The following is a 25,000-nucleotide window of genomic DNA, read 5'->3' as shown; positions in this document are numbered from 1 at the left end:
AGCCTTTAACGTTACTTAGATGGCTATCTCTCAAAATTAATTCCCAATCTTGAGGAGTTTCAATTGTTTCATGACAGTCAAAATACTTTTGAATGCAGCCAAATCGCCTGTCACAAATGGAGTAAGAATGTCTCTCCAACAAAAATTTAAGGTCAATTCGCAAAAACACTTCTTCTTTTACGAGGTATTGCAGAAAAAAGAACAGATCGCACTCTTTAAACTGTGATGGAGAATTATCTGACCAAAGGATAAGGTGATGAAATGGTCCATATTTTTCATGAAGTATTTTTAATAGGTAGCTCAGCAAGGATACTACCTCGTTGGGACCGCATCCGCCAACGGTTTCGTCGTAAAAAAAACAATGTATAATGTCTTCGTTTGCACAGTAGATTCCGAAAAGGTTGGTTTTTAGTTTTCTGGCATAATGAGAGTCTTGCGAAGAAATCTTTGGTGTCAGCAACACCTAAGTATAACAAGTACAAACAACTGTTAATAGAATTATCTTGAGATGACCCGTTCATGCATAGATAATTTGTCCGCCTGCACCCCCGTTTGCAAACAACCAGTTTAAGAAAGAGAAATAAGGGACCTGTCATTAGTTTTTCAGCGTTTCGAAATGTATTTAATAGCAATTTGAAAGACGTGCTTAGTTTTAGAAAAGCAAGGCTTGACACGTGCCAAGTGTGCGACAAAACTATGAATAGAATGGGCCACCTGATGGCTTTAAGAAAACGCACTTTGAGTCAGGATGACGAATTGCAGGATCTAAAATCTTTCAAGAGCGCACACCTCAGAGAAAGCGAGATTAGATTTGCATCCCTTAAATACGACGTAACAGTTCTTGCATCAAAGGTCTAATTTTGTGTAAAGAATACGGTTCAAAAGGTACGCAATAAATAGCGGAGAAGCTGTGATTGCGTTATGTCATATCTGATGTAAGAGCGACTTAACATTGCGTTTATGTGAAACGGCAAACGGCAGGCTGTTGCGCGCTTGCCATAACAGTATGAAAATTATCTTATTCTATAACTCTACTCTTTCTTCTCAGAAGTAACTTGATACAGGATCGCCAACAGGCAGGAAATAACCTTTTATTTTGACAAAACACAAGTTTAGAGTGACGTTTGTTTGTAAACGCGATACTTTATTGTTAAAAGATTTCACGCGAACGTTGATAAAGTAAAAAAGAGAAAGATATTTATATTTTATCGACGATCGCTCAAAATCAATTACGGGTTTTTAATCTTCGCTACCGAAATGCAAATCTATTTATAATGTTCGAGATGCCAAAAAAAAAAATATTTGCTGAATCACAATCTCTAAAATCGGCACCCTAAGTCTGAAAATCGGTCTTGTTGAGTCCTTATTATAGAGTAGGAACATCGCTTCGGACATAAAAACTAAAATAATTTTAATAATCCCGAAGAACTTCAAGCTTGATCAGGACGCGAACCCTTAGCTTTGAGCGATCATGGGACAAAGATCCGGTCACTTTAGTTAGTTCATAGCCGTGGCAGGGGCTGACCTTAAAACTAATGGAGATGATTCTCGTCCCCTTAAGGGGTCTCACAGTGTTTAGGACAACAATTCCATATTTTAAGCTCCTTATGTATCTTGTATGTTACAAGATGCTATCGGAATGCTACGAAAGAAATAGGTTCGTTAACTTACAACTCAAATTTACGTGAATGATGGACAAAATTTAACTAAGAATACATAGAACAACGTTACTCATGAATTCATGAACGAGGGGAGCGATTCACAACTGCGAGCGTCGTTTCCTTCTTAATGCATGCCTCGTTGCCCCACATATTTTGTAAGACTCTCTAAAAAAACGGAAAAGCCTGGAGGCGTTTGCAATTTCGTCTTCACGGAGATTCTGGCAAACAATCACACACCACTTCTCCATTCAAGCCTACAGCAGACATCATTGGCGAGTTTTCTTGTCATCATTATCCCCCATTATCTTCAACGAATGCACTTGTAAGCAATGTTTGGATACTCTCATGGTTTATATGGGGTAGAAAACTAGCACTTCAAATTACACTCTAATCAGTTAAGTCTGTTGAAATGTAAGTGCTACACGGCGAACGTTTGCAAAAAGGGTAACCCTTCCTTGTACTTGTAAATGTTCATTGCCGTGACTTTAAGATCTTGAGTTCAGTTCCCACGGCTTGCTCCCGTCTGACCTTGTAGCTCAGTCGGTAGAGCAGCGGTTAATTTAACCCGAAGGTTGTGGGTTCAATTCCCACCCTGGTCAGAGTTCTTCTCTGTCCTTGTGTGGGCCCCTACATTTCCATTAGTAGGGCTAACGCTCACATGGTTCATATGGGATAGGAACCAGTACTTCAAATTACACTCTAATCAGTTAATGCCTGGAATTTGTTAGGGTCTTTTTAGTCAGATAAGTGTTTGATGAGCTCGAACCTGCGATTTTCGGCAAAATCTTCAACAACGATTGAGTTATAACAATCGTTTGTCTCGCGTTTTTGTGGCCGGTTACGAATGCTTATTTTGGAGCTGACTGGCCACTGTCCTCAGTGAATAAACACCTTTCGATTCACAGGCATTTATGTGAACTGGATGTCTAGTCGTGAGCTGCTTTGCTTGTCTGTGAGATTGCAGTCGAGTAAGCCAATTACTACCGGAGCTTTAGCTTGACTTTTTAATTAGTAATTTTTACTGTTGTTCTAAATAAACTGAAGAGAGAGGGTGTAAAGATTATCAGTCAAACGGAAAATGTTGTGAAAGAGATTACTGTGCATGTAATTTCCGTTTAGTTGTTGATTGAAACTGTTGGTTATTGTTTGCAAGGGTTGTTTCTTTTCTGCTGCCAGCCAAAGAGTGTTTGATCACTGTAAGCCGCATACACTAACAACGATTAATTTTGTACTTTACACAAAAGCATATTTATTACCATATACACTATATTGCTCCCTGGGGTTAGAAACGGGAGCTCCGCTTTTAGGCTTGGTTAAATCTATATATTATACGATGACAAAATAAAAGAATTGATTCCGCTGTTAATATTTGTTGGTTCAACAACGTTTAGGATAATAGGCCAGTTCCGTATTCTAACGATTGGACTGGATCCAGCATGAAATGTAGGCTAATGCGGGCAAATTAATTTGCATTCGAAAAGTTTTGCCCGCATTAGCCTCCATTTCATGGTAGATCCAGTCCAGCCGTGAAAATTCGAAAATGGTCTATTGCATAATGTTAGCGGAGCACCATGGGTAAGATTTTCTGGGAAATCTATGGATGCGAAAGATGTTGGTTGTGACGTCAACGTTCACCTGCCCATACGGACTGTCGGGGTGGAGGTGTGTAGGCAAGAAAGCCTTTAGGGACGGGAGTGTTCCAGCAATTTTCCTTGTAATAATACAATTACTACTGCTAATAATAATAATAATAATAATAATAATAAATACCCTTAAGGACCGTTTACAGCGTTAATCTTTGATATTGGACATCCATGTTATGTCAATTGACACCTGTCAAAAGAAGGTATCCGCTGACCAGCACCACGTGACCAATTTTAGAGGTCATTGAAGTCAGCTGTATTTTTTGTGACTGCTGACTAGGTACTGGTTTTCAATTCGATCACAGATTCAAGCCAGGTTAACTTTTTAAATTAAATTCTCAACCTCGGTTAATGAATTTCTCATGCTCTGATTGGTTCACTCAATCTAGGTTATCAGCTCATATACCTTAGTTTGATGATTGCGCTGTGCGTTGCAAAGCTATTTCTTCTTTCGCCGGAGCACGAACTGGAAAGTTTGCATTGATTCCGACGTTTAGAAGTACACGGAAAGGTAAGGAATGTTTTTGTGATGAGCCTGCGTCTGTCTGACCACCAAGGTATTTCACAACATCGCACCTTCATCAATTTTTTTTTCGATTTCGCTAGGATTTTCTCCCTTTTTTCGCTCGTATTTCGTACTTCCAAATATCGTATCCAATGCGCGCCCATGGAATAATTGTTAAGTAATCAGGTTAACATCTTATGTGAGGTACCCTGGCCTGCGAGAAGTCCGGTTTTTCGTACGCCTCCCAAGAGATATTCTTTGTTTGTCCCCCAACATTTTGCATAAGCATTGTTTTTATTTTATCTCGGGACTTTCAAATTTAATTTATTTCTCCTTGGCACCGGATGGCGGCTCACCAAAAGAAACAAAGGGTTGCTCGCGGTGCTTTCTCTCGGGAAGCGTAGGCGAAACTAAATGCTCGCAGGGTGTATGTTAGGGGAGATTTATTAATTTTCCACCTCTTCTTATTTTAATTCGTTTTAGATTGTTTTGTTTGGTTTTCTTTATTTGATCGCTTTTAATGAAGGCTAAACAAAAAAAAAAAAAAAACAAACAAAAAAAAGAAGAATGAAAATTGTTGTATTCCTTCAATTCTTTGTTTCAGTAAGGGAAGAAAGAATAAACAACCCGGCAGCTCTCCTTGCAAGCTTGCCTAAAGCTATATATGACCATATATTACTTTTCTCGGTCGTTTTCTTTAATGATTGTGACAAATACTTGTTGATTGAACATTCAACAATGCAGGGCCAAAGAATAAATAGAACACAACCCTTTCCTTATTTAATTTCGTGAGAAGCAGAAATTGAACCTTTGTTCTCAGGTGTATTGACGGAGATCGCGTGCTCAAGGCAAAAAAGCAAAAAAACAAACAAACAAGGAAACCAACATGAAAATATCATTACGATTGGAAACTTTATTCAAAGAAAACATCATGTTGCTGTTTTAATGCACAATGTATGTGACAATAATATAGTCAAGCTTCGGAGATTCTATTCCACCGTGAACCTTGAGTAGGTCTCTAATATGTTCACGGAAGTTTTTAAACTCAATTAACAGCTAACCAGAAGAAAATCAAGCGACAATCTCATCAAAGACCCAATAAAAACAATTAGCATTTTCCTATGTTGTATCCAATGATCTTCCTATATCAAGCCCTGCAAAGAAAAATAATGATAAGTAACAACTACTTTCAATAAAAAAAACCTCTTAGTTACTGTTTTTCAGACCCTATAGGTCATCATTTTCTTTCCTCACCCTCCCATAGAGAGGTCTAGTGAGTTGTTTTGGCTATGGACTAACACCTCACACTTGTTAGACTTGCATGCGACAAGCCATGACGCAGCCCCCCCTAGGAATTTAAAGCTCACCGTCAGTGCAACTGCTGCCAAAGGCAGCAGTTGCACTTTGGATTTTGCAGCCAAGTTTGACCTTGTTTTCAAAACTTCAGCTATATATATATATATATAGAAGTTGTGGCCAACAGACGGACAACTTCTGGAGCTAGAAACGTTTCGGTCTTCAGACTTTCATCAGTTTACTGTACAGCACTGGAACAAAAGTAATTATACTCTTGTATATACATAAATATATATTATATATCAAACTCTTATATATATATCTATATTTTTTGGAATTAACAAGGCTGGAAATCCAACGATGTAGTCCCAAGCGAGTAGGATCCGAAGGATACACAACGCTTTGCTAGAAATATTAAGTGATTTGAGTGTACAAATAGCGACAGCGAACTACTAGCAGAACCATTGAATGAAAAACATATATATTTATATATATATGTGGAAGAAAAAAAACAAATAAACTACAAGTTCATCCCTACAAGCCTGTTTCATGGTCGCCCACTCATCAGTGGATTTAATGAGAATAAACTTTACCATCGCTTATATACAATATAGTTTGTCTAATTTATGCAGCGCGAAATTGACAGTTTATTCCCAGTAGAGTGCTCAATTTGGACATGAAAGCAAAAGCTTTGTATTATATTATTATATATAATCAGTTGTGATTGCAAATTCGTGCCAGCTTTGTCAAATGCTATTTCTTTTTACTAGTGTCAGAATTATGCTTGAAATACAACAGCAGTAGCTACATTGTACCAACTAAGTACTATGAACAACTTCAACTTTATCCTAAGAAACAATAGACCCTTCCATTGATTTGTCAACTTTCGATTGGGACCAGTTTGCAAACGTTTGGCAACACATGCAGTAAAGAAGAACAGCTTAAATTGAATGTGATATAGCTCCACAAAGGTGCCTAATTTTACAGACCTTTTTATGGTTGGGGGCTAGCTTTTTATGTTGCGACTATATGGAGCACTACATGTACCTTCTCTCACTTTTACCTGCGTATTATGCATATAGACAACAGCATGGCCCAGACAATCATACAGCACATGAGTATGTGTACTATTTTTTCCGTGACATTACAAAGTCGATACGAAAACTTTCACCTTGGTAAGTTGTTGAGTAACAGAGAAATTGATAATTCTTCTATCTTGTCATCTTGTGCAGGAAATTTCGCTACATTGCCTACAGACAACTCGTGCGTTGGTGCTGGGGCTATCTTGGGAAGAATGTGAGGGTCGCGCTTCCATCCTGCGTGGTCAACAAGATTCGCGGCACATTCCCTGCAGACTTTGGATCTTCGTACACAGGGTTAAAGCCACCAAACCTGTGAAATAAGAAGTAGACTTTTTATTCATGTTTTGTGATTTTATGCTTTCGTTAAGGCAGTTCAAACGTAGAAACAATCCTAACACTAAATTTTCCATTGAATAAAATTTGTTAACGTGACCATGTACAACAGGTCACTACTTATGTAAAAACAGTTTATCAAAAAGAGCGCACATGTTCATTGTAGTTGCCTTTCAGTTTGCTTCAACACAAACAGTTTAGAATATCTTATTTCAATGTCATCATTATTCTTGAATAATGAGATATGCTTTAGTTGTTATTCTTGGTTTGCAAAGCGCGTGAGAAACTGCTCCACTGCTGTTTCTTTACAGGGTTTTTCAAAGGCGGCAGAAAGTGGCCCAGGAATGCTTTCTCGAAGGCCCTGGATGGAGTTCTTCAATGACTACTGGTCCTCTTCATAATCATGCACCAGCACATCCATTAGACCTTCCATGTAGTCTTGAAATAAGCAAAAAAAGTAAAATTATAACTTTTTTACCCTGTCGTACTGTTTTCATTGTAGTGAAGGACAGCTAAGAGCAGTCTGGAATTAAAGCAACCACGAAAATGTGAGTTCCAAAAAAAAAAGAACAAACAAAAACAATCAGTCGAGAAAGAAAAGGTAATGTATAAAATCATCAAGAACAACTATTGCAGTACTGTACTGGGCATACATGGCCAAGAACGCAAAAGCAGTATGCTTGGGTGCAAAAATAATGTCCAGGCTGTGAAAAGCCTTAAGGGAAGACTTCTGATAACGAGGTGATCTCATCTTGATGTCTTTCAATAGAGGCTTGCTAAAAAGGATGTCTGTAAGTTTTTCACACACCTTCGATGCTACAGATAAGAGAAAAATATCAAGTAAAAATGAATAAATTTTACTTAGGCACATACTTTTTTGTTTGGGGAGAGGATATAGTGAGTCTCTTACCACTCCTTATCCCTCTCATCTTCGTCCAAAGGCCCGTGAGCGCATTCTGGATAGAGTTTACTGTTCCCGTCGTGAACGTCTTGGATGTGGTTAGTCACTGACTTCCACATAGCCTCCACCATGTCCCCATTTCCCTATGGAGCAGCAGCAGCTATCCAATATAAGTGGTTGACTTCCTCCACAGGCCAGCGTCTTCACAGTCTTTTTGTTTGGCTAGTGCGTCGATTTTCTTTCCAATACCTTAAATTTGAAATGATATTTTCCGCCGTTAAAGAAATATTGACAATCAAGTGCATACACCAGTGCTGCTTTTTCTTTTTTTTTTTGAAGGCATAAAATTTCACTTGCCTTTAGCAATATGCCAGATATCATAATAATGAGTTGTTCCATTTGGTTTCATGTGGTTTCTTGTGTAGGCAGCACTTTGGCGATTTCTGTCGGTTATGATGACCTCTAGTTGAAGATTTTTGCTGGCCAAAAAATGCACCATACGCAATAGTCCCTCGTGCTCACACCAAGAACTGTTTCGTACCTCGTTAGACCAAATAAATAAATAAATAAACCCAGCAAAATCAGTGAAGAGTTTGTGTTGTAAAAGGGTGACTGATTTAAGTGAAATAATAGGGAAGAAGTTGAACATCCAACACCTTGTTTACCCGCTGTTCAATGACTGTAAACGCCCCATACTTCGCGCAGTGACCCAGGCTATCTGAGCAGCCATCCCCAGAAAGCACCAGCCCTCCCTCAAGATTGGAAAGGCTAGCAATAACTTTGTCCTGCTCCTGCTTCCACATTGTTACCACGACAGGTATTAGATAGTTTTTTTGGTGCTTGTGGAAGGTCTGACAACTAAAACACTGCACCTTGAGAATCTTTAGCATTGGGAGTGTCTGGGATACCATGCTTCCAGAGTAAAGAATGGCTGCAGACAGTAAGAGATTCCCAGCAGGTATTCTCAGTATGTTGGGCTGGCTTCTCCAAACTCTGGAATGGCTGCAGGTAGTGCACTTTTGGGTAACATGGATCTGGGTCCCTATGATTTTTGATACCTCTGCAGTGGCAAGCTCACTACAAAGTGGGCAAGCCTCAAACAACTGCATGAAGTTAGAATGGAACACAATGTATTTATTTTGCTTCTTTGGTTTCACATCCTCATGTTTGGTAATGAAAGTTCTGTGTGGAAAAAAAAAAGCATAAATAATAATAACAATAATAATAGGAAGCAAAGAAAAGAACATCGGAGAAAATGAAAGCGGGGAATGAGTACTTTACTTGGATTGGTTATTTTGAGATTCCTCAAAATGATCTTCCATTTCATCAAAAGACAAATCGGACGGAGGACTATAATCCACGTCTCTCTGATCGTCCATATGGCTTTCTCCTACATTCTTAAGACGGCTGCACATGGGGGTAGAGGTCGATGGTGGGACCAGCAAATCACACTGGGTTTCGAAATCTGCTGTATGGGCTTCCACTTGAGTTTCTGGGGACATAAATATGGTTTTCTCAGAATCATCTGTAAAATTCCCTCATTAATAGCTAAATCTTAATGGACGTACCCACACTTTTTATAGCCTTTCATTCAGTGTTCAAGAATTCCCAATCAATTTTGCATTGAATTGCCATATCCTTGAACCATGGTCCTGTCGTTGGAGCAAGTCGAGGTTCCATCGAGTCATCAGACAAGAGGGCCATCACTTCGTTTCTGACACATTCTTCGGGTGCCAGTTCACGTTGTGGCATTAAAGGTGCTGTTACGGAATTGGATGAAGTCGCTTAATCCTTCACCAACTGATTTTATAGAAGAATGAAAGCGATTCTTTTACAAAAATAAATTAAGTACAACCTTTTTTAAAACCATTTTCTTAAAACTTTTCACTTACCCTATTAACCTTCAGTTTTTTAAGGGCTCTGCTCGTTCGTGGCTTTTTACCAGATGTGCCCGCTAAAGGTTGCCTCTCTTCACTTACCATAGTCCGTTTACGCTTTGTGGACTCCACTGGCTGCTTTACTGGCGGTTGTGGCTGAATTGTCAGTACAGCAATTGGGAGCAAATCCCTCTTTTTTTTTTAAAGCCCATTTTTTGCATGTAGGGGCTCTCAAAGCAGTAGGGTGTAAAGTGAGTGCTACAAATGATTGAGTGTTTTGTGAGTCCTTTAAAATCAGCTCACTTAACTTGTACAAATTTAGTCCACTGTCGCCTTAAAGTCAAATCGTCTGGAAACTTATACGTAGAATGCCCAGTTTTGTTTGAGTTGCTACAAAACTGAACAACACACTGCTTGGAATAAATGAATATATTTGCCTGAAGGTCGTGGAGAAATAATTTTCATTTCCAATCGGCAAAGGTTCCACCAGTGATGTCACAGTGAAAATGTCGCAATCAAAATGGCGGACGCTTCGAACTTCAAACCGGTTTTTCTATGTGAAAACGAGCTTTCTTGGAAAAAAGAATAGCACTTTCATTGTGCTGGAAGTGTGTTCTTATTAACTGTGTAAACAGAAAAAAAAGAGTTTTGAGGTTTACATGCCCTTTAATCAAGATAATAATAATAATGATAATAATAATAATAATAATAATAATAATAAGGGCACTGGAGTAGGACAGGCTAGCTTGAGCCTTAGCCTATTTTGGGAATGTGGCCGCTCCCACCAGAGTCTGGGGTAACACCTTTGGCAAGTGTTAGTAACCCCTAAGCCACCCTAGTTAGGGTAACAACAAAGAGGCAGGAGGGACTCCTAGCCTTGGATGGCAACCCTCCTAGGAGAAGGGAACTCCGAGAAACAATCCTCCCTAGCTAGTGGGTGAAATAGCAACTCTTCCAAAATGAAGATGAATCATGAAAATAGAAACATAAATGGCGTAAAGGAGACCCAAGCTCCAAGTGAAGGTGTCACGCCCGGCAGGGTGTCTGGGGAACAGCAGCCAGCACCAGGTCGTTATCCAGCCACTGCTAGAACAAAATGGACCAAGGCAGTAAAGAAACTTGTCATGATGTGCTACATTATGAGTAATCCTGGTATCAGAGGGTACTGAAAACGAATGATTAGCAAGTGGAAAGAAAACGGCGGATTTGAGACCAGCGAGCAGAGGTTAGCTGATCAAGCAAGAGCAATTAAAGTAAATGGGTGGTTGACGGAAATGGAGATTGAAGAGATGAAAAGGGAAGCGTTAGTTAACAGTGAAGGTGAGGATGAAGATGAAGCGCTTGGACTGTCTGGTGTGACGGTAGAGCACCAGACAAATGCTGACAGTGGTGAGGAAGATGCATTTGACAATATAACTGAAAATGTGACAGCAGATGTACAGATCGAGCAACAAAGGGCAAACATTATTGAAGGGCTTTCTGATGAAGAAAAGGACATTTACAGGAGAATTATGGAAGTAGTCAATAGTCAGGAAAGAAAAGGCTTACCGTCATTGTGAAATGCAAATAGGAAGAAACTGAAAGAAGAAGTTAAGAAGGTAAATGGGGTACTGGAAAAAGTTGATGTAGAGGATATAACTGCTACTAACATGCTCATCTATGCTGGAGCAGTGGTTGTTACAGAAAGGTTAGGACTGAAGACTGGGAAAAGGTCTCAGAAGCGGGAGTCTTTGTGGAAACGAAGGCTGGAGTCTCAAATCAAAGACATGAGAGCTGACCTAAGCAGAGTGGAGTCTCTCTTAAGAGGGAAAACAGTTAAAGAACACCACAGGTGGCGACTAGAACAGAAGTATAAGCTTGCAAAGAATGGCCTCAAGCATGTCCATGAAGATCTCAAACAACGACTCATTGCCAAGTCTAAAAAGGTGCAGAGATATAAGAACAGGAATAAGCAGTTTGTATGAAACAGAATGTTTGAAACGAACCAACGAATATTCTACGAAGAGCTCGACGGTAACAGTAACAGTTCCCAGGTGACACCTGACCCTGAGGAGGCCAAGCAATATTGGGATGGCATTTGGGGAGAAGAAACCACATATGAGAAGGAAGTAGAGTGGCTACAGAGGTTGAGGGAGGAGATAGAGCCCCTTCAGCAAGACAATATATGTATCAGTGTCGAGGCAGTGACGCAATTCCTGAAGAAAGCACCAGGGCCTGACCTAGTGCAGGGTTTTTGGTTGAAGAATTTCACATTCCTACATACGTGTATTGCAAACAACCTTCAGTCATGTTTAGATACTGGCATTGTCCCAGACTGGATGACAAAAGGCAGAACGATACTCATCATGAAAGACCCAGAAAAAGGTGCAGCAGCAGGAAACTACTGCCCAATAACCTGTCTACTGGTAATGTGGAAACTGCTTACTGGAATAATATCTGACAAGCTGTATGAATTCCTTGACACAGGAAATATTCTACCTGATGAACAAAAAGGCTGCAGGAAAGGGGCTCAAGGGCCCAACGACCAACTGTTCATTGATAAAATGATCTTAAAAGAGAGCAAAGCGAGGAGGAAGAATCTTGCCCTAGGATGGATCGATTATAAGAAGGCCTATGATATGATACCCCACCCATGGATTCTAGAGTGTCTTGGCCTTGTGGGCATAGCCCGAAATGTTGCAAACATGTTGGCCAACTCTATGAATGGTTGGAAGACAGAACTTACATCAAATGGACAGAGCCTTGGAAGTGTGGACATAAAAAGAGGTATCTTTCAAGGGGATTCCTTGTCTCCACTACTGTTTGTGATAACAATGATCCCTCTCACCCTCATCCTCAGAAAGTGTGATGCAGGATACTCTTACAGAAATAATATAAAAATCAACCATCTCCTGTTTATGGATGATTTGAAGTTATATGCGAAAACTTCGAACCAACTAGATTCGCTAATACAGACTGTGAGAATATTCAGCAGCAACATTGGGATAAAATTTGGAATTGAGAAGTGCGCAGTACTGATAATAAAGAGAGGCAAGATAACACAGTCAGAGGGCATCACACTACCTGATGACACAAACATAAGATCGTTAAAAGAAGGTGAAGGGTACTAGTACTTAGGAGTACTGGAAGCTGATGTAATGTTACACAGGCAGATGAAAGAAAAGATCAAGAAAGAAAATCTACGGTGCGTCAGGAAAGTTGCACAGACCAAATTAAATGGGGGAAATTTGATGCAGGCAATAAATACGTGGGCAGTATCATTCATTAGATATGCTGGGGGGTTAATCGAATGGACGAAACAAGAGTTAAAGGAGCTAGACCGCAGAACAACAAAATTACTAACAATGAACGGAGGCCTGTACCCAAGAGACTGTATTGCAAGAATCTACGTCCCAAGAAAGCACAGTGGTAGAGGACTCATATCAGTAGAGGACTGTATAAACCAAACAAGGGCATCATTGGAAACATATGTCCAATCGAGTGAAGAAGAACTGTTGAAAGCAGTTAGGGCAGAGGTCAGTGGAAGTCAGGAAACGCTAACCAGTTTTAAAGTAAGAAGAAGGGCTGAAAACACCCAAGAATGGAAAGAAAAGCCACTACATGGACAATTTGTAAGAGAGACTGAAGATCAGAGTAATGAGGAAACATGGAGCTGGCTGAAGCGAGGAAGCTTTAAAAGAGAGACAGAAGCACTAATAATTGCTGCACAAGATCAAGCATTACGGACAAATTATATTAAAGCAACCATTGACAAATCCCAGATAGATGCTAAATGTAGAATGTGCAGAGACAAAAATGAAACTCTAAGTTACATCGTCAGCGGTTGTTCAAAATTGGCACAGGAAGAATACAAGAAAAGACATGATAATGTGGCCAGGGCGATTCACTGGGATCTGTCGGGAAAATGCGGGTTCCACCGGAATGATAAATGGTGCAATCACGTCCCTGAGAGCGTACAGGAAAATGAGAACTACAAACTCCTTTGGGACTTCAGCATACGGACAGACCATAACATCAAGGCTAGGAGGCCAGATCTAGTGCTTGTTGACAAAAGCAAGAAAAGCTGTCATATTATAGACGTGGCAATTCCAGAAGACAGTGGAGCAAAAGAAAAGGAGGCCGACAAGGTTGAAAAGTATCAAAATCTGGCCAGAGAATTGAGGAGGATGTGGGAAGTGAAAACCAAAGTCGTACCAATTGTATTGGGGGCTTTAGGAACAGTGCCATTGCGACTGAAGGGCAACTTAAAGGGCATAGGAGTAGACACATCAATTACCTTAATCCAGAAGTCTGCATTGCTGGGATCAGCAAGGATACTAAGAAAAGTATTGGAAATGTAAAGGACAGGGAAAAGAAATTTACCAGCTGTTAAAAACTTAAGCTGAGCAGTAATAATGATAATAATAATAATAATAATAATAATAATAATAATAATTCGTCATTAACAGTGCACCCTACCAATCACCATAACAGGTATAACAGTTAGAGCACCTAAAATGTCATAAGGGCTGTAACTTGTAGCACCTGTTACATGTGAACTCACTTGACATTGTGAATGATCAAAGTAGACAAACTAGAGAGGAAACTATATTAAGGACGTTCGCGCCAAAATCTTCCTACGGTGAGATTTTCTTCATCTCTCGCCTAGAGTTAGGTCATAAAGTACTTACTCCAAGAATATAAAAAAAATTGGGGGTCACCGACTTTGTTTCAGAGAAAATGGCAGTGGAAAAATGCCTTAATTTCGATAAATCTGTTATAATAACGAAAGGGAGCCTCATCTGGTCATCCATCGAAAATCCTAAAAATAAACAGTTAGAGTGAAGGTTTCCGTGCATAGATTTTTAGGGGTGGGATTTTAAGATAATTTCATGCCGCTAGGGATGTCGTAAACAGTAGAGTTCATCCTGGACGAGCGTTTTCGTAACCTCTACCCGTTGCAACCACTACCGGCATTCGATGGCAGGAGGAAAGAAAATTAAAAAAAAAGATAACTTCTTACGGTGAGATTTTTTTCATTTTATCATATTTTGTAGATAGTAAGTAGAGTAAGTGACTCATGATTAAAAAAATTGGGGTCACCGATGATCCAAGGGAGTAAACTCGATGTGATTTTATGAAGCTCTTGGAAAACTTCGTTTGTCACGTTTTTGCTGACCTGTCAGGGAAGGACTGGAACCCAATAGAGGATCGATCGTTGAAGGGATGAAAGGTTTTTACCCCAAAGCAAAGCTTTCTCGAGCACAGCAACGAAGTTTTAAGCAGTCGTCATCTTCATTTGGTTAGTGTTTTGTATGATATTTCTCCATTGCCGTCATGCTCGTCTTCTGGAGTGTGGTTTTTGTGAAATTTAATCCCTGGTTTTTTCCACGCAGGTCCGCACTATTCAAGCCGACGAGGGCGAAAATACTGCTCTATTTTCACGAAAGTAAAGGAAAAGAACTTCAAAAACATGCATTCATTTTGAACTTAAGTTCGTAGGGTAATAAAAACATTAAAACGGTTCAACGGTTCGTCCTCGAGTTTTCCAGACTTTCAGCCACTACTCGATCAGCAGCTACCATTTAAAGAGCTTTTCCATCCTCCCACTCACTTCTCTTTAACGTTTCACGATCATTCGGAAATAAATGTGCCATTCTTTTGCCGGCCTGGAATTTTTTCCCCGGCGTTTTTGTCGCCATGTTATTTTAACTAATGCTTGAACAATATTTATGAAAGTCAAGTAGACTAGTGCACGACTGATAAAAACAACGCAAACATCAGTCGTGCAGTAGTCTACTTGACTTTCCTAAATATTTTTAATCAATTTTGACTGATCACGATCTTATCTTATCCAACGCTGTGCAAGACTTATCGTCCATGGTTTCTGCAAAGGTTTTCAAACCTCAACTTCACTAATGCTCGAAGTAATGCATGACATGTTACAGTCGTGTTACCTGCGCAGTTACGTTGTGCACAAACAATTAGCACGAACGTCCTTAAATGCTTTAAGGGAAGTTACAAGTGAAACTTTAGTTGCAACTCTGAGCCTGTAACCAACTATATTTACTTTGGTTGCACACGACAATAAGTAAAATGAAGTTGCTGCAGTAATAAAACAAATGTTGTTATTTGCATCTGCTTATACTTACAGGGGTGAATAAAATATGTATATTCCTGTCTCTTTTTTTCCACAGCACTTTGAGGAGGAGTCATAAAAACTTGAATCAACACTCTCTGTATCCCCATCACTGTCATCTGCAGATGGTAGTTTACAAATCCTCCTCATACCCTCATATGTGACATAACCATTTCACGTATTGCATTAGGGCCCAATCCACATTTCTGAAACACAAAAACTTCAAGGATCCTTCACCTTCAGTTAATCTCCTTACAAACAAAGTTTAAGTACTTTTTCCCGGTTGTGTGGTCTAAAGGATGGGACGCTTTTGTCATATGTTCATTCTTTGTTGATTTCTGCCAGCACCATTTTCTTTGTGTTGAAAGTAGTCCAAATAAACAATGTATAGCATGCATTTGTTCAGCAGCAGTTAGTATAAAGGTGAAAACTTATTAACTTACAGTAAAAATGAACATTTTCATAATTTGACCGTAACACTTGTCAAATTAAGTTTTATTAATGTACTCAAACTTGAAAAACTTAATCCTTGCCTCAATAAGTTTTGCAATTAGGTTAGACCCCTAGCGTACTGTGTGTTGTAAACACCCCTGTCTTCACATGTTAAATTCTTCTTTTCTAGGTGGGTTAGTAGCCTGTCACGTGTCTCATATCTCGCACTCTGACTGAGTTGGGTCTGGTCTTCTGTTTGACAAAACATTAAATGCCAATCATTTAGTTTAATGTACTATGCAAGGTCTGTGGTCCCCAGGGGTGGGAATTTGACTTATAATGGAGACCCAAAGGGGAGGAAATTGACATTTGAAACCTGAAAATGTCAAATTTCCCATGGAATTTCCCCCCCCCCCCCCCCACCCCATCCTAGGGCAAACCATTTCAAGATAGCAATGGAATCAACAGCTTATCAGAACTCACACAAAATACACCAGGAAAACTATCCGTAAGAGAACTATTTTTGTTAAGAAAAGAAAAGAAAAGAAATTTATTTGCCACAACTTAAAATGTTTCCACCTTCCATTTCTATTATCTCATACAAGCCTATACTTAAATCCCTACAAAAGAGCATAACTCAAATGATCTTATTGAAGTGCATACTCAAATAACCACTTTTTGACCAATAAACGCCCTCTCTAAGTCATAAGACAATCGCAGGCAAGTAAACAACTAAGGTTTTATCTTATAGCAAACTAAGAATTTTCCTTTTTTTCCAATTGTATGTAGGCAAATTTTTCCATTGCCTCTTCGGTTCGAGCCGTTTGTGACAAGAGAATTGCGCCATCAATTTCTTTGTCTGCAAATTTCTCCCCAACACCATCACCAAAACGCTGCACCACCCAATCTTTCACTTCGATGACAGACCACTCTGAGAAAATGAGAAAATTTGTTATTCTGTGAGTCAGGTGATATTGCTATTTGTAGTTATAGGAATTAAACAAGTAGAGCAATTACTAACCAGAAACAGGTTTTTTCCTTTGACTCGTACTTTCAAGCTGACTTTCGCGGGTTTCCTCTTCACTCGGTGAAGGCGACAGCAAAGCATTTTTGCGGGCTTGTTCATTTTTTGGCGGCAACTTTCGCTTTAAGGACTGGGATAAAACTGACACTGTTAACTCGTCTGAGTCATTATCAATCTTATTGTCTAAAACAGTGTCCTTGGAGGAGAGGAGAAGAGTTAACGAACGAGAAGGCAGCCGAGGTGAAAATGGCATAGTCAAACGAAGATCTCTCCCCTTTGACACCTGCCTGGTCGAGGTACAGATGAAAAAGGAAACAGCTTGGGCAATGCTAGACTATAGAATACGTGGACAGAATTCTGATTGGCAAAAATTTCCCGCTTCTATGTTTCGGGCTTCTCATTGGCCATTTTCGTATTCAAACCCAGTCTTTGTCAGCAGCTTGCAATTATACGTAAACTGAACTAGTTAATTTGTGAGGGGCCACTGACCTCTTTTATTACTGGCTCATACAAGACCACGATCATGGTGGACGATCCGGCGAACTATCCGGCCGACCAGGATCTTTTTCCTTCTGCGCTTTGCAATTAAATGAAAGATGTTACAATTGAACCCACTGGGAACTCGGAAAAATCTGAGCCCCAGATGGGATTCGAACCCACGACTCTCCATGATCTAGTACGGATGCTAATATGTGTTAAAAACATTCTCTCACATTCGCTCACTTTGCAATTGCCCGCAAAAGTCTGTGGCCCATGTATACTGCCCTTGCAGAAAGTGCAAAGGAAAAGGAGTTAACAGAAGGACCCAGCTTAATCATTTTCGCATGCAAGAAGAGATGTTCAAATTATTGGCAGAAAGTAAAAATAGCCAGAAACACCAGAAGCTGCAGAAGGGGCTTGAAGATGAAGACGTCGAAATGAGCTGCAAAAGTAACCTTCTTTCATTTTTTAGGTCTTAGGTTAAGTTGAACGTATATAATAGAACTATGCGAGTAACTGCAGAATATCCTGCCACTCGAAGTTGTACCCCTTAAAATCGGGATACTTGCCTATGCAATTTGTGCACGCTCTTTCTTTTTTATGTTTTAAGAACGAGAAATAGACACGATACGGGGCTACGTGACTACACGGCTAGGGGGCTACGTGGCGAAGCAGCTAGGGAACTGCGAGACTAATTTAATATTATTTTTGATATTTATTCACAAGAAATGCTAACATGTTTGTCAACAAGAACTTAAGGTGCAAACTGGAGGAAGCGGAAGTGAGTGAAGAAGGAAGGTCGCTCACTTCCGGCCGCCTAAATTCCCCCCCCCCCCCCTCCCTCCCTTTTCACTTTGCATTCACTCCAATGATCAATGGTCGATAGAAAGACCCACTGCACTATTCTTATTTGCAATAGTAAGTTATTAATAAAATGAAAAAACTGCACAATGAGGATCTCAAAGAACAAAAAACTGTTATCTCTTTGCATGAAGTGGTCCACAATACTATGATACCTGAATGATTGCAGAAATGAAATTGAAATGTCAGTGTTTTTGTGTTTCTAGTCCTTTCTAAATGTCTGGAAACATATCTTCTGGAATGAACTGTGCATCAATTAATGTGCGCTTGATTGCAATGAAAATACTCTTGTTTGTCGCTTGGTTATAGAGTGAACGGTATTCGGTTTGATTGCAATAGTCTGTCGGCCTTGGAACTTTATCTGGATCTTCCTTGACAAAGACAGTGACTGGATTTGAAGAAAAACGAACACACACTGAGCAAACCTTACCCAGACCAGATTCTTGGAGATTGTTTATTGCATGGCTGAATTCAGAGTTGGCAATATCACGAAGACGACATGGTCCTGACTGCTTGAAAGCTCTATACGTTAGTAGTGGTCCAGCAAAAAGGAGAAAAGCGGTTTTGATAAGCATTACTGTGGGTTGTCCGTTGGTCTCATCAATCGTTGGGGATATAAGGTCATTCAGGAACTGTTAAAACATTTTTCTTTATTTTTTTTATTTTTTATTTTTTATTATAAGTACTTTATTTACCAAACAAAAGTACGTTACAATACTTACTTACAATTGTGCACTTAGATAAATGTTCCTGTATTGGCCATTAAAATGTTTCTATCGATTACACATATTAAAACTAATGTATTACATTAATATACATATAAGGCTGATAGGAGGGTGGCACTATCATGTCAAACTTCTATTTCAAGCTGCATAATAAATTTAGATATAAATTCAGAGGTGTCTGTTTTCTTTTGCATTGATTTACATCCATAGTGGTACTGCTTTACATATAACAGAAGAAGACACAAATCCTTGGTTTGCTTATTGGAGAGATTGAAAGCTGGGGTTGGTAAATTGAGAAAAACTTGAAGCGGCGTGAGTTTAATATTGGTTTTGTAGGATATATTGAACCACTGAATGGATTCGTCACATAAATTCAGAAAAGAACAACATTCAAAGAAAGTATGTTCTATAGAATCGTTTTCGCCACACATAACACACATATTACAATCAGTTATCCCAAAGCGTGTCAGTTCCTTGTTAGTGACTAGTATTCTGTGTAGCAACTTAAAATAAAATTGTCTTAGCTTATTATCTCGAGTGATTTTATAATTGCTTTCAATGCATTGCTCCCACTTGTCAGCGACCACAGTACAATGTTTTCGCCATGTTGTAACCGCAGTAGGTTCAATACTAATATTCTCTGTAAACAGTTTGTAAAACTGCTTGCACGAAGTTTTCTTTAAGTTTAAACTAACATCTTTAGATATCTGAAAGTCGACATTTTCAGAAAACGAGTTCAGTTTTCCAAGATCTAAATGAGTGAAGGCGTAACTTTTCAGAGACGCTGGAATGGCTGTAATGATTTGGTAGTATTGCAGAAAATTAACCTTGATGTTATATTTATTACTAAATTCTTGTGGAGATAGATAATTCCCTTGATTGTTTAGCAGATCTTGCACAAACAAGACATTTTTATCACGCCAAGATTTCCAAAACACCGATTTGTTTTCAACGCTTTAATGACAGTCCGAAAACAAGGAAAATTTAAACCGCCCTTAGATAAGGGACGGAACAGAACCTGTCTCTTTACCTTATCACACTTATTCTTCCACAAAAACGCAAATAATTTCCTCTGAGTCTGTTGGATCGCTGCTTCTGGGACAGAGAGCATTGAAGCAGCGTAAACTAGTTGAGACAAACCTAAGGATTTTGTAAGCATTGTTCTTCCAAAGAGAGTCAGATCACGCGACAGCCATATGTTAAGCTTGGTTTCCATTTTCCTTATTTTAATAAAAAAATTATTTTTGTTATTGCTAACTGCGTCGTGGGAGAGAAAGGTACCCAGAAATTTAATAGGTTCTTTTGGGCACTCGAATTCTAAAGGCATTGACTTGTTTTTGCTTGACGAACCAATCCACATGGCTTTAGTTTTCTTTTTATTTAGTTGCAATCCGGACAAAGCTCCAAAAGAGTTAACTATATTCATAGCCTTTCTAAGAGATATGGTATCTTCAAGAATTAGGGTTGTATCATCCGCGAACTGTGAGATCTTGGCATTTTGTCCATCCGGAAGGGGGATGCCCCTGCAGAGTTCATCTTGGCGTATTTTGAGGGCTAACAATTCAACTGATAAAACAAACAAGAGAGGGCTCAGAGGGCATCCTTGACGGACGCCACGTGAGACTTGGAAATAGTTGGTCATAAATCCAGCATTCAGCACGCCACTTTCAACATTGTTGTAAAGAATGGATATCCATTTCCTGATATTTGGACCAAAGTTGTATAGTTCAATACACTTGTGAATAAATTTCCACTCAATAGTGTCAAAAGCCTTTCGAAAGTCAATGAATAGAAGGACACCTGGGAGTTTTTTAGCATCTGCGTATTCTATGATGTCATTCAAAAGACGGACATTTTGTCCAATGAATCTACCTTTAACAAAGCCTGTTTGATCAGTATGTATGAGCGAAGATAAAGTTGACTCAATTCTTTGTCCAATAACTTTTGCCAAGATTTTATAATCAACATTAAGTAGAGTTAGTGGACGCCAATTAGACAGCTCAATGAGACAACAGTCGTCTTTAGGTATTAAACAGATCATACCGCGTCTTTGTGAGATTGACAATTGACCTTTAGAAAAGGCTTCATTATATGAATTAAGGAGATGCATGCCGATTAGGTCAAACAAATTTTCATAAAACTCCTTTGAGAAGCCATCTTCACTAGGGGATTTATTGTTTTGAAGAGATTTTAGGACCCCTTTAATCTCATCAAGTGTAATTTCGACTTCAAGAGCCATTGATTGTTCTACAGACAATTTAGGAATGACTAAGTTTTTCACAAAGGTGTTAAAGTTCTCCCCGAAGTCCGTGAGATGAGAGCCAGATAATTTTGTTTCAAGTAGAACACTATAAAAGGACTCTATTTCCTTGTTTATTTGCTTCATGTCCGAAACAATTTCGCCATTCACGAGTTTCAGTTGAGCTATAGTCTTCTTCTCAAAATTGCGCTTTTCCAAGTTGAAAAAATATCTGGTTGGTTTCTCACCTTTTGCAATCCAACGGGCTTTTGAGCGAAACATAGCTTCCTTACCTCTTTTTTCGTACATATCCTTAAGTTCAGTCTTAATGGATTCATACTCATCTAACAATACTTGGTTGAAATAGTCACCTCCATGACACAATTGGTTGTCCAGAGCATCAAGCTTCTCTTGAAGGTAAGTCTCCCTATTTTTTGATTCCTTACGTTTAGCTTTTGAATACGTTATTGTTTCAGTACGAATTTCCATCTTAATAAGTTCCCATAAGAGTTGAAGACTCTCAACTTCTTGATACTTAACTAAAACTCTCGGAACACATTCCGTGATTATTTCGATGTAATTATCATCCTCCAATAAAGTATTATTGAATTTCCATGTACCTGGACCTCGTTGGTACGCATCATTAATTTCTAAACTCAAAAAGATGGCCTTATGATCTGGAGCAATTGAAGATGGAATTTCAGCCTTCCTTATGTTTGGCTTTAATGCCTGTGAAATAATGAAAAAGTCAATTCTTGATTTAAGAGTAAGAGGTTTTGATTCGTAAGTAAACACTTTTCGCTTAGGATGTAAGGCCCGATAGGCGTCGACAAGACCTAGTTCATCCATAAAATGAAGAAGAAAGTTTCTATAGTTCGTCCCAAACCATGGGCATCCTCCGTATTTATCTATTGAGTGAAGAGTAGTTTTCCAGTCACCAGCAATAATAACTTTGGACGTGTTTGTGTTAGAAACAATAACAGTACATAAATTCTGAATAAAACAACATTGGTTTTGAGGGTCACAAGGAGCGTAAACAGAAGCTAAAAAAAGATCCTCATCGCCTTCCCTAGTTTTAACAATGACTAGTCTACCATCTGGATCAATAAACTGGACGCTAGATGTAAACAAAGAATTTGGTCTCTGTAATATGCAAGTACCTTTAGAGTGTTCTGTACCGTGTGAGAAAAAAAAAAAAACTTTCCCACCCCATTCTGTAGCCCAAGAGACTTCGTCTCCTTTCAATGAGAATGTTTCCTGGAGACAATAGAAATCAGCTTTTTGATTCTTTAGATACGAAAATAATGCCCTTCGTTTGACATGATTGCGTAATCCCCTTACATTCAGTGATAGGAATTTGATAAGTGTCATACTGTATTATCGCCTAAAATCTTACACCTAAAGTTAAATGCACAATAGTTATGCTAATTTACGGTTACGTTAATTAAACTCAACAGCAATGAATTAATCAAGAAAAAGGAAACAAACAAAGGAAAGAGCAACAAGATAAAAATAAAAACGAAAAAGCAAAAAAGGGAAAAAAAAACCCCTAACTTTACAACAGAAACTAATAAAGTGCAAAAGTTTTTTTTGAAAAATACTCTTAAGAGACTAACCGTCGTACAATCTAAGCCTATGGCGAAATCGACCTCCCGTGATTATTGCATGGAAGTTTATTGAACATTTATAATTCATCAAGATCATCTTCAGAGTAAATTCTAACAGGATTACCTGATGGTGAAGTTTTAACAAAGACCTTTCCGTCTAGTGTCCAAACACTTGATAAAAGTCCATCAGCCTTCATATCATTCACTTGTCTTACTAAGTCTGCCCTATAAGGTGTGAGGTTTTCGTTGATAAATATACGGTTTTGCTTTGCTGCTGCTGAGGCATAACTGGGATATAAATCTGATATCTTAACTGACTTTAATTTCGTTCCCTCCTTATATAGCCGAGACTTAACTTTATGGCTACAAAATTTTACGATGATAGGTTTCATACCATTTCGTCGTCTTAGCTTGTGAGAGATTTCGATGTCCTCCGCAGCAACAGGGACATTAACAGCCGCAGCTACCTTGAGAACAACTTCTTCCGTTGAGGTGTAAATATCTTCCGGAATACCATGTATTTCAAGGGAATTTTTTCTCGAATACTGCTCGAGGTTATCAAGCGATTCAATCAACGAGTCGATCCTTTCCGTCTGCTCGCTTAATCTTGTTTTAGTCCCGAGTAGTTCTTTCTGAAGTAGAGCACTTTGCATGTTAGCCTTACCAAGAGACACTTTAAGCTCATTGAGTTCACGTTCATTAGATCTCAGCGACTTCTTTAACTCCTCCATGTCTTCTCTAAATTTGATGCTTTCTCTCGAGATGCTCGTAATTGAGGACTGTATAGATGACAGCATCTGTTTAATTTCTAGCAGAGTTGGTTCTTCTTCAGGGAGGTTCTCGTCGCCGAATACATCTTTTTCCTCGGTTTCCTCCATATTTGGCTTCTTGGCGGAATTTTCAGCAGAACCTGAGCTAGAACCCCGGTCACCTCGCTTGTTTTTCCTCGAGTTTGCCGATATTATGGACGTTGAAACAGAGCAAGCAATTTGACAATAAAAAAACAAGAGCAAAAAAGACAAGAGCCCAACGAAATTCTGGATTTGGGGAGTCGAATTTGGCGCTGCTTAGAAAACAGGTCTGTCCACTTCGACTCCGCGCATGCTCTACCTACTGTTAACTGTTAAAACATAGAAACAATAATTATTAAATGTATTTGAACAGTATAATGAAACCCCAATTTGTGATAATGCATGAAGTGCGTTCGTCAATGTTATCACCTTTTTTGATAAAGGCAGGTCTTTGTTTTGATCACGTTTTTATCGTAGAGGGAAAGAGCAAGGGGAAGTGAAGACCACATAGTTACAATGCTTACCTCGACAAATATTTCTTTCTGTGATTCGGCCCAAGTAACGTAGTCGATGGCTGTGGGCGGTGTGGGTTGTGTTTGGTCGAGAAGTTGAGAAGCTACATAGTTGAAGATGTGAAGCAAGACAGAATGATGTCCATCTTTTTTGTCCTTGGCGGGGTTCGGCGTTCTGTTATGGCTTCGTTGACTTCTGCAATAAACTCTTCATTGAGACGTTTGACAGTGTCATTTGCTTCTTGTGTCAGTGTTCAACTTGTCTGCAATGTATGCAATTGAGCAATTTCGATGAAGATATCTTCGCAATTTGAAAGCGCACTCTCTTTTAATGTTTGTACGGCTTGGTTTGTTTCTTGTACGGATAGCCTGAGGCATTTTGGAAAGGAGAATAAATATCGGTCAATAAGACCATGTCCCTGTTCCATGAGCGTGACATAGCGTGCCGCAAACGGAACTTGTGTAGCACCTAGTATGGAGAAAGGTGTGTTTGTTGAAATCTCGGCCGTGTTTTCTCTGGCATATCTGTACGAAGCTTCCTCCCCAGAAAATAGCTGACAGAGAACTTGAACGTCTCCTGTGCCGTTCTCTTTGTCGGACCTTAGTAGTTTACTTAAGACGTCATATATCTCACAAGACAAAAGGAATCCCTTTTTGTTGTCTGGAGGATGTGCACTTTTGAATGACTGGGGATGAAGAATCAGTTTCAGTGACCTCTGCAGTCACTGGAGACACAGCACATTCTTTGATGGCTTGTGACTTTCCTGTCGTCGGTGGGCCAACGAAGATGGAGTAAATATTCAAAGGCATCTCTTGTGTTGTAGTGACAAGTGTACTTGCCGATCCAGCTATGAAAGATGTTGTAGTGATTAGGCTTGTAGAAACATAACCTGGATTAGTGCTCAAGGAATGA

General features: G+C 39.2%; 2 protein-coding genes and 1 pseudogene across 2 annotated transcripts; 1 reads left to right on the top strand and 2 right to left on the bottom strand.

Moving 5' to 3' along the window:
* Nucleotides 1-6,385: 6,385 nt before the first annotated feature.
* LOC138040431 (uncharacterized) lies at nucleotides 6,386-8,530 on the bottom strand (annotated as a pseudogene).
* A 3,905-nt stretch (nucleotides 8,531-12,435) lies between these two features.
* Nucleotides 12,436-13,638, top strand: LOC138040430 (uncharacterized). The gene has a single exon (XM_068886161.1). The coding sequence runs from the start codon at nucleotides 12,436-12,438 to the stop codon at nucleotides 13,636-13,638; it is 1,203 nt and encodes a 400-aa protein (XP_068742262.1).
* Nucleotides 13,639-22,861: 9,223 nt separating this feature from the next.
* LOC138040429 (uncharacterized) lies at nucleotides 22,862-23,662 on the bottom strand. Its single transcript, XM_068886160.1, has one exon. It carries the CDS (start codon nucleotides 23,660-23,662, stop codon nucleotides 22,862-22,864), a length of 801 nt encoding a protein of 266 aa, XP_068742261.1.
* Nucleotides 23,663-25,000: the final 1,338 nt, after the last annotated feature.

Source organism: Montipora capricornis, chromosome 3 (assembly GCF_036669925.1).
Source record: "Montipora capricornis isolate CH-2021 chromosome 3, ASM3666992v2, whole genome shotgun sequence".
Lineage (NCBI taxonomy): Eukaryota > Metazoa > Cnidaria > Anthozoa > Scleractinia > Acroporidae > Montipora > Montipora capricornis.
The sequence above is the reverse complement of the archived record's forward strand: the minus strand, read 5'-3'. Positions and strand labels throughout refer to the sequence as shown.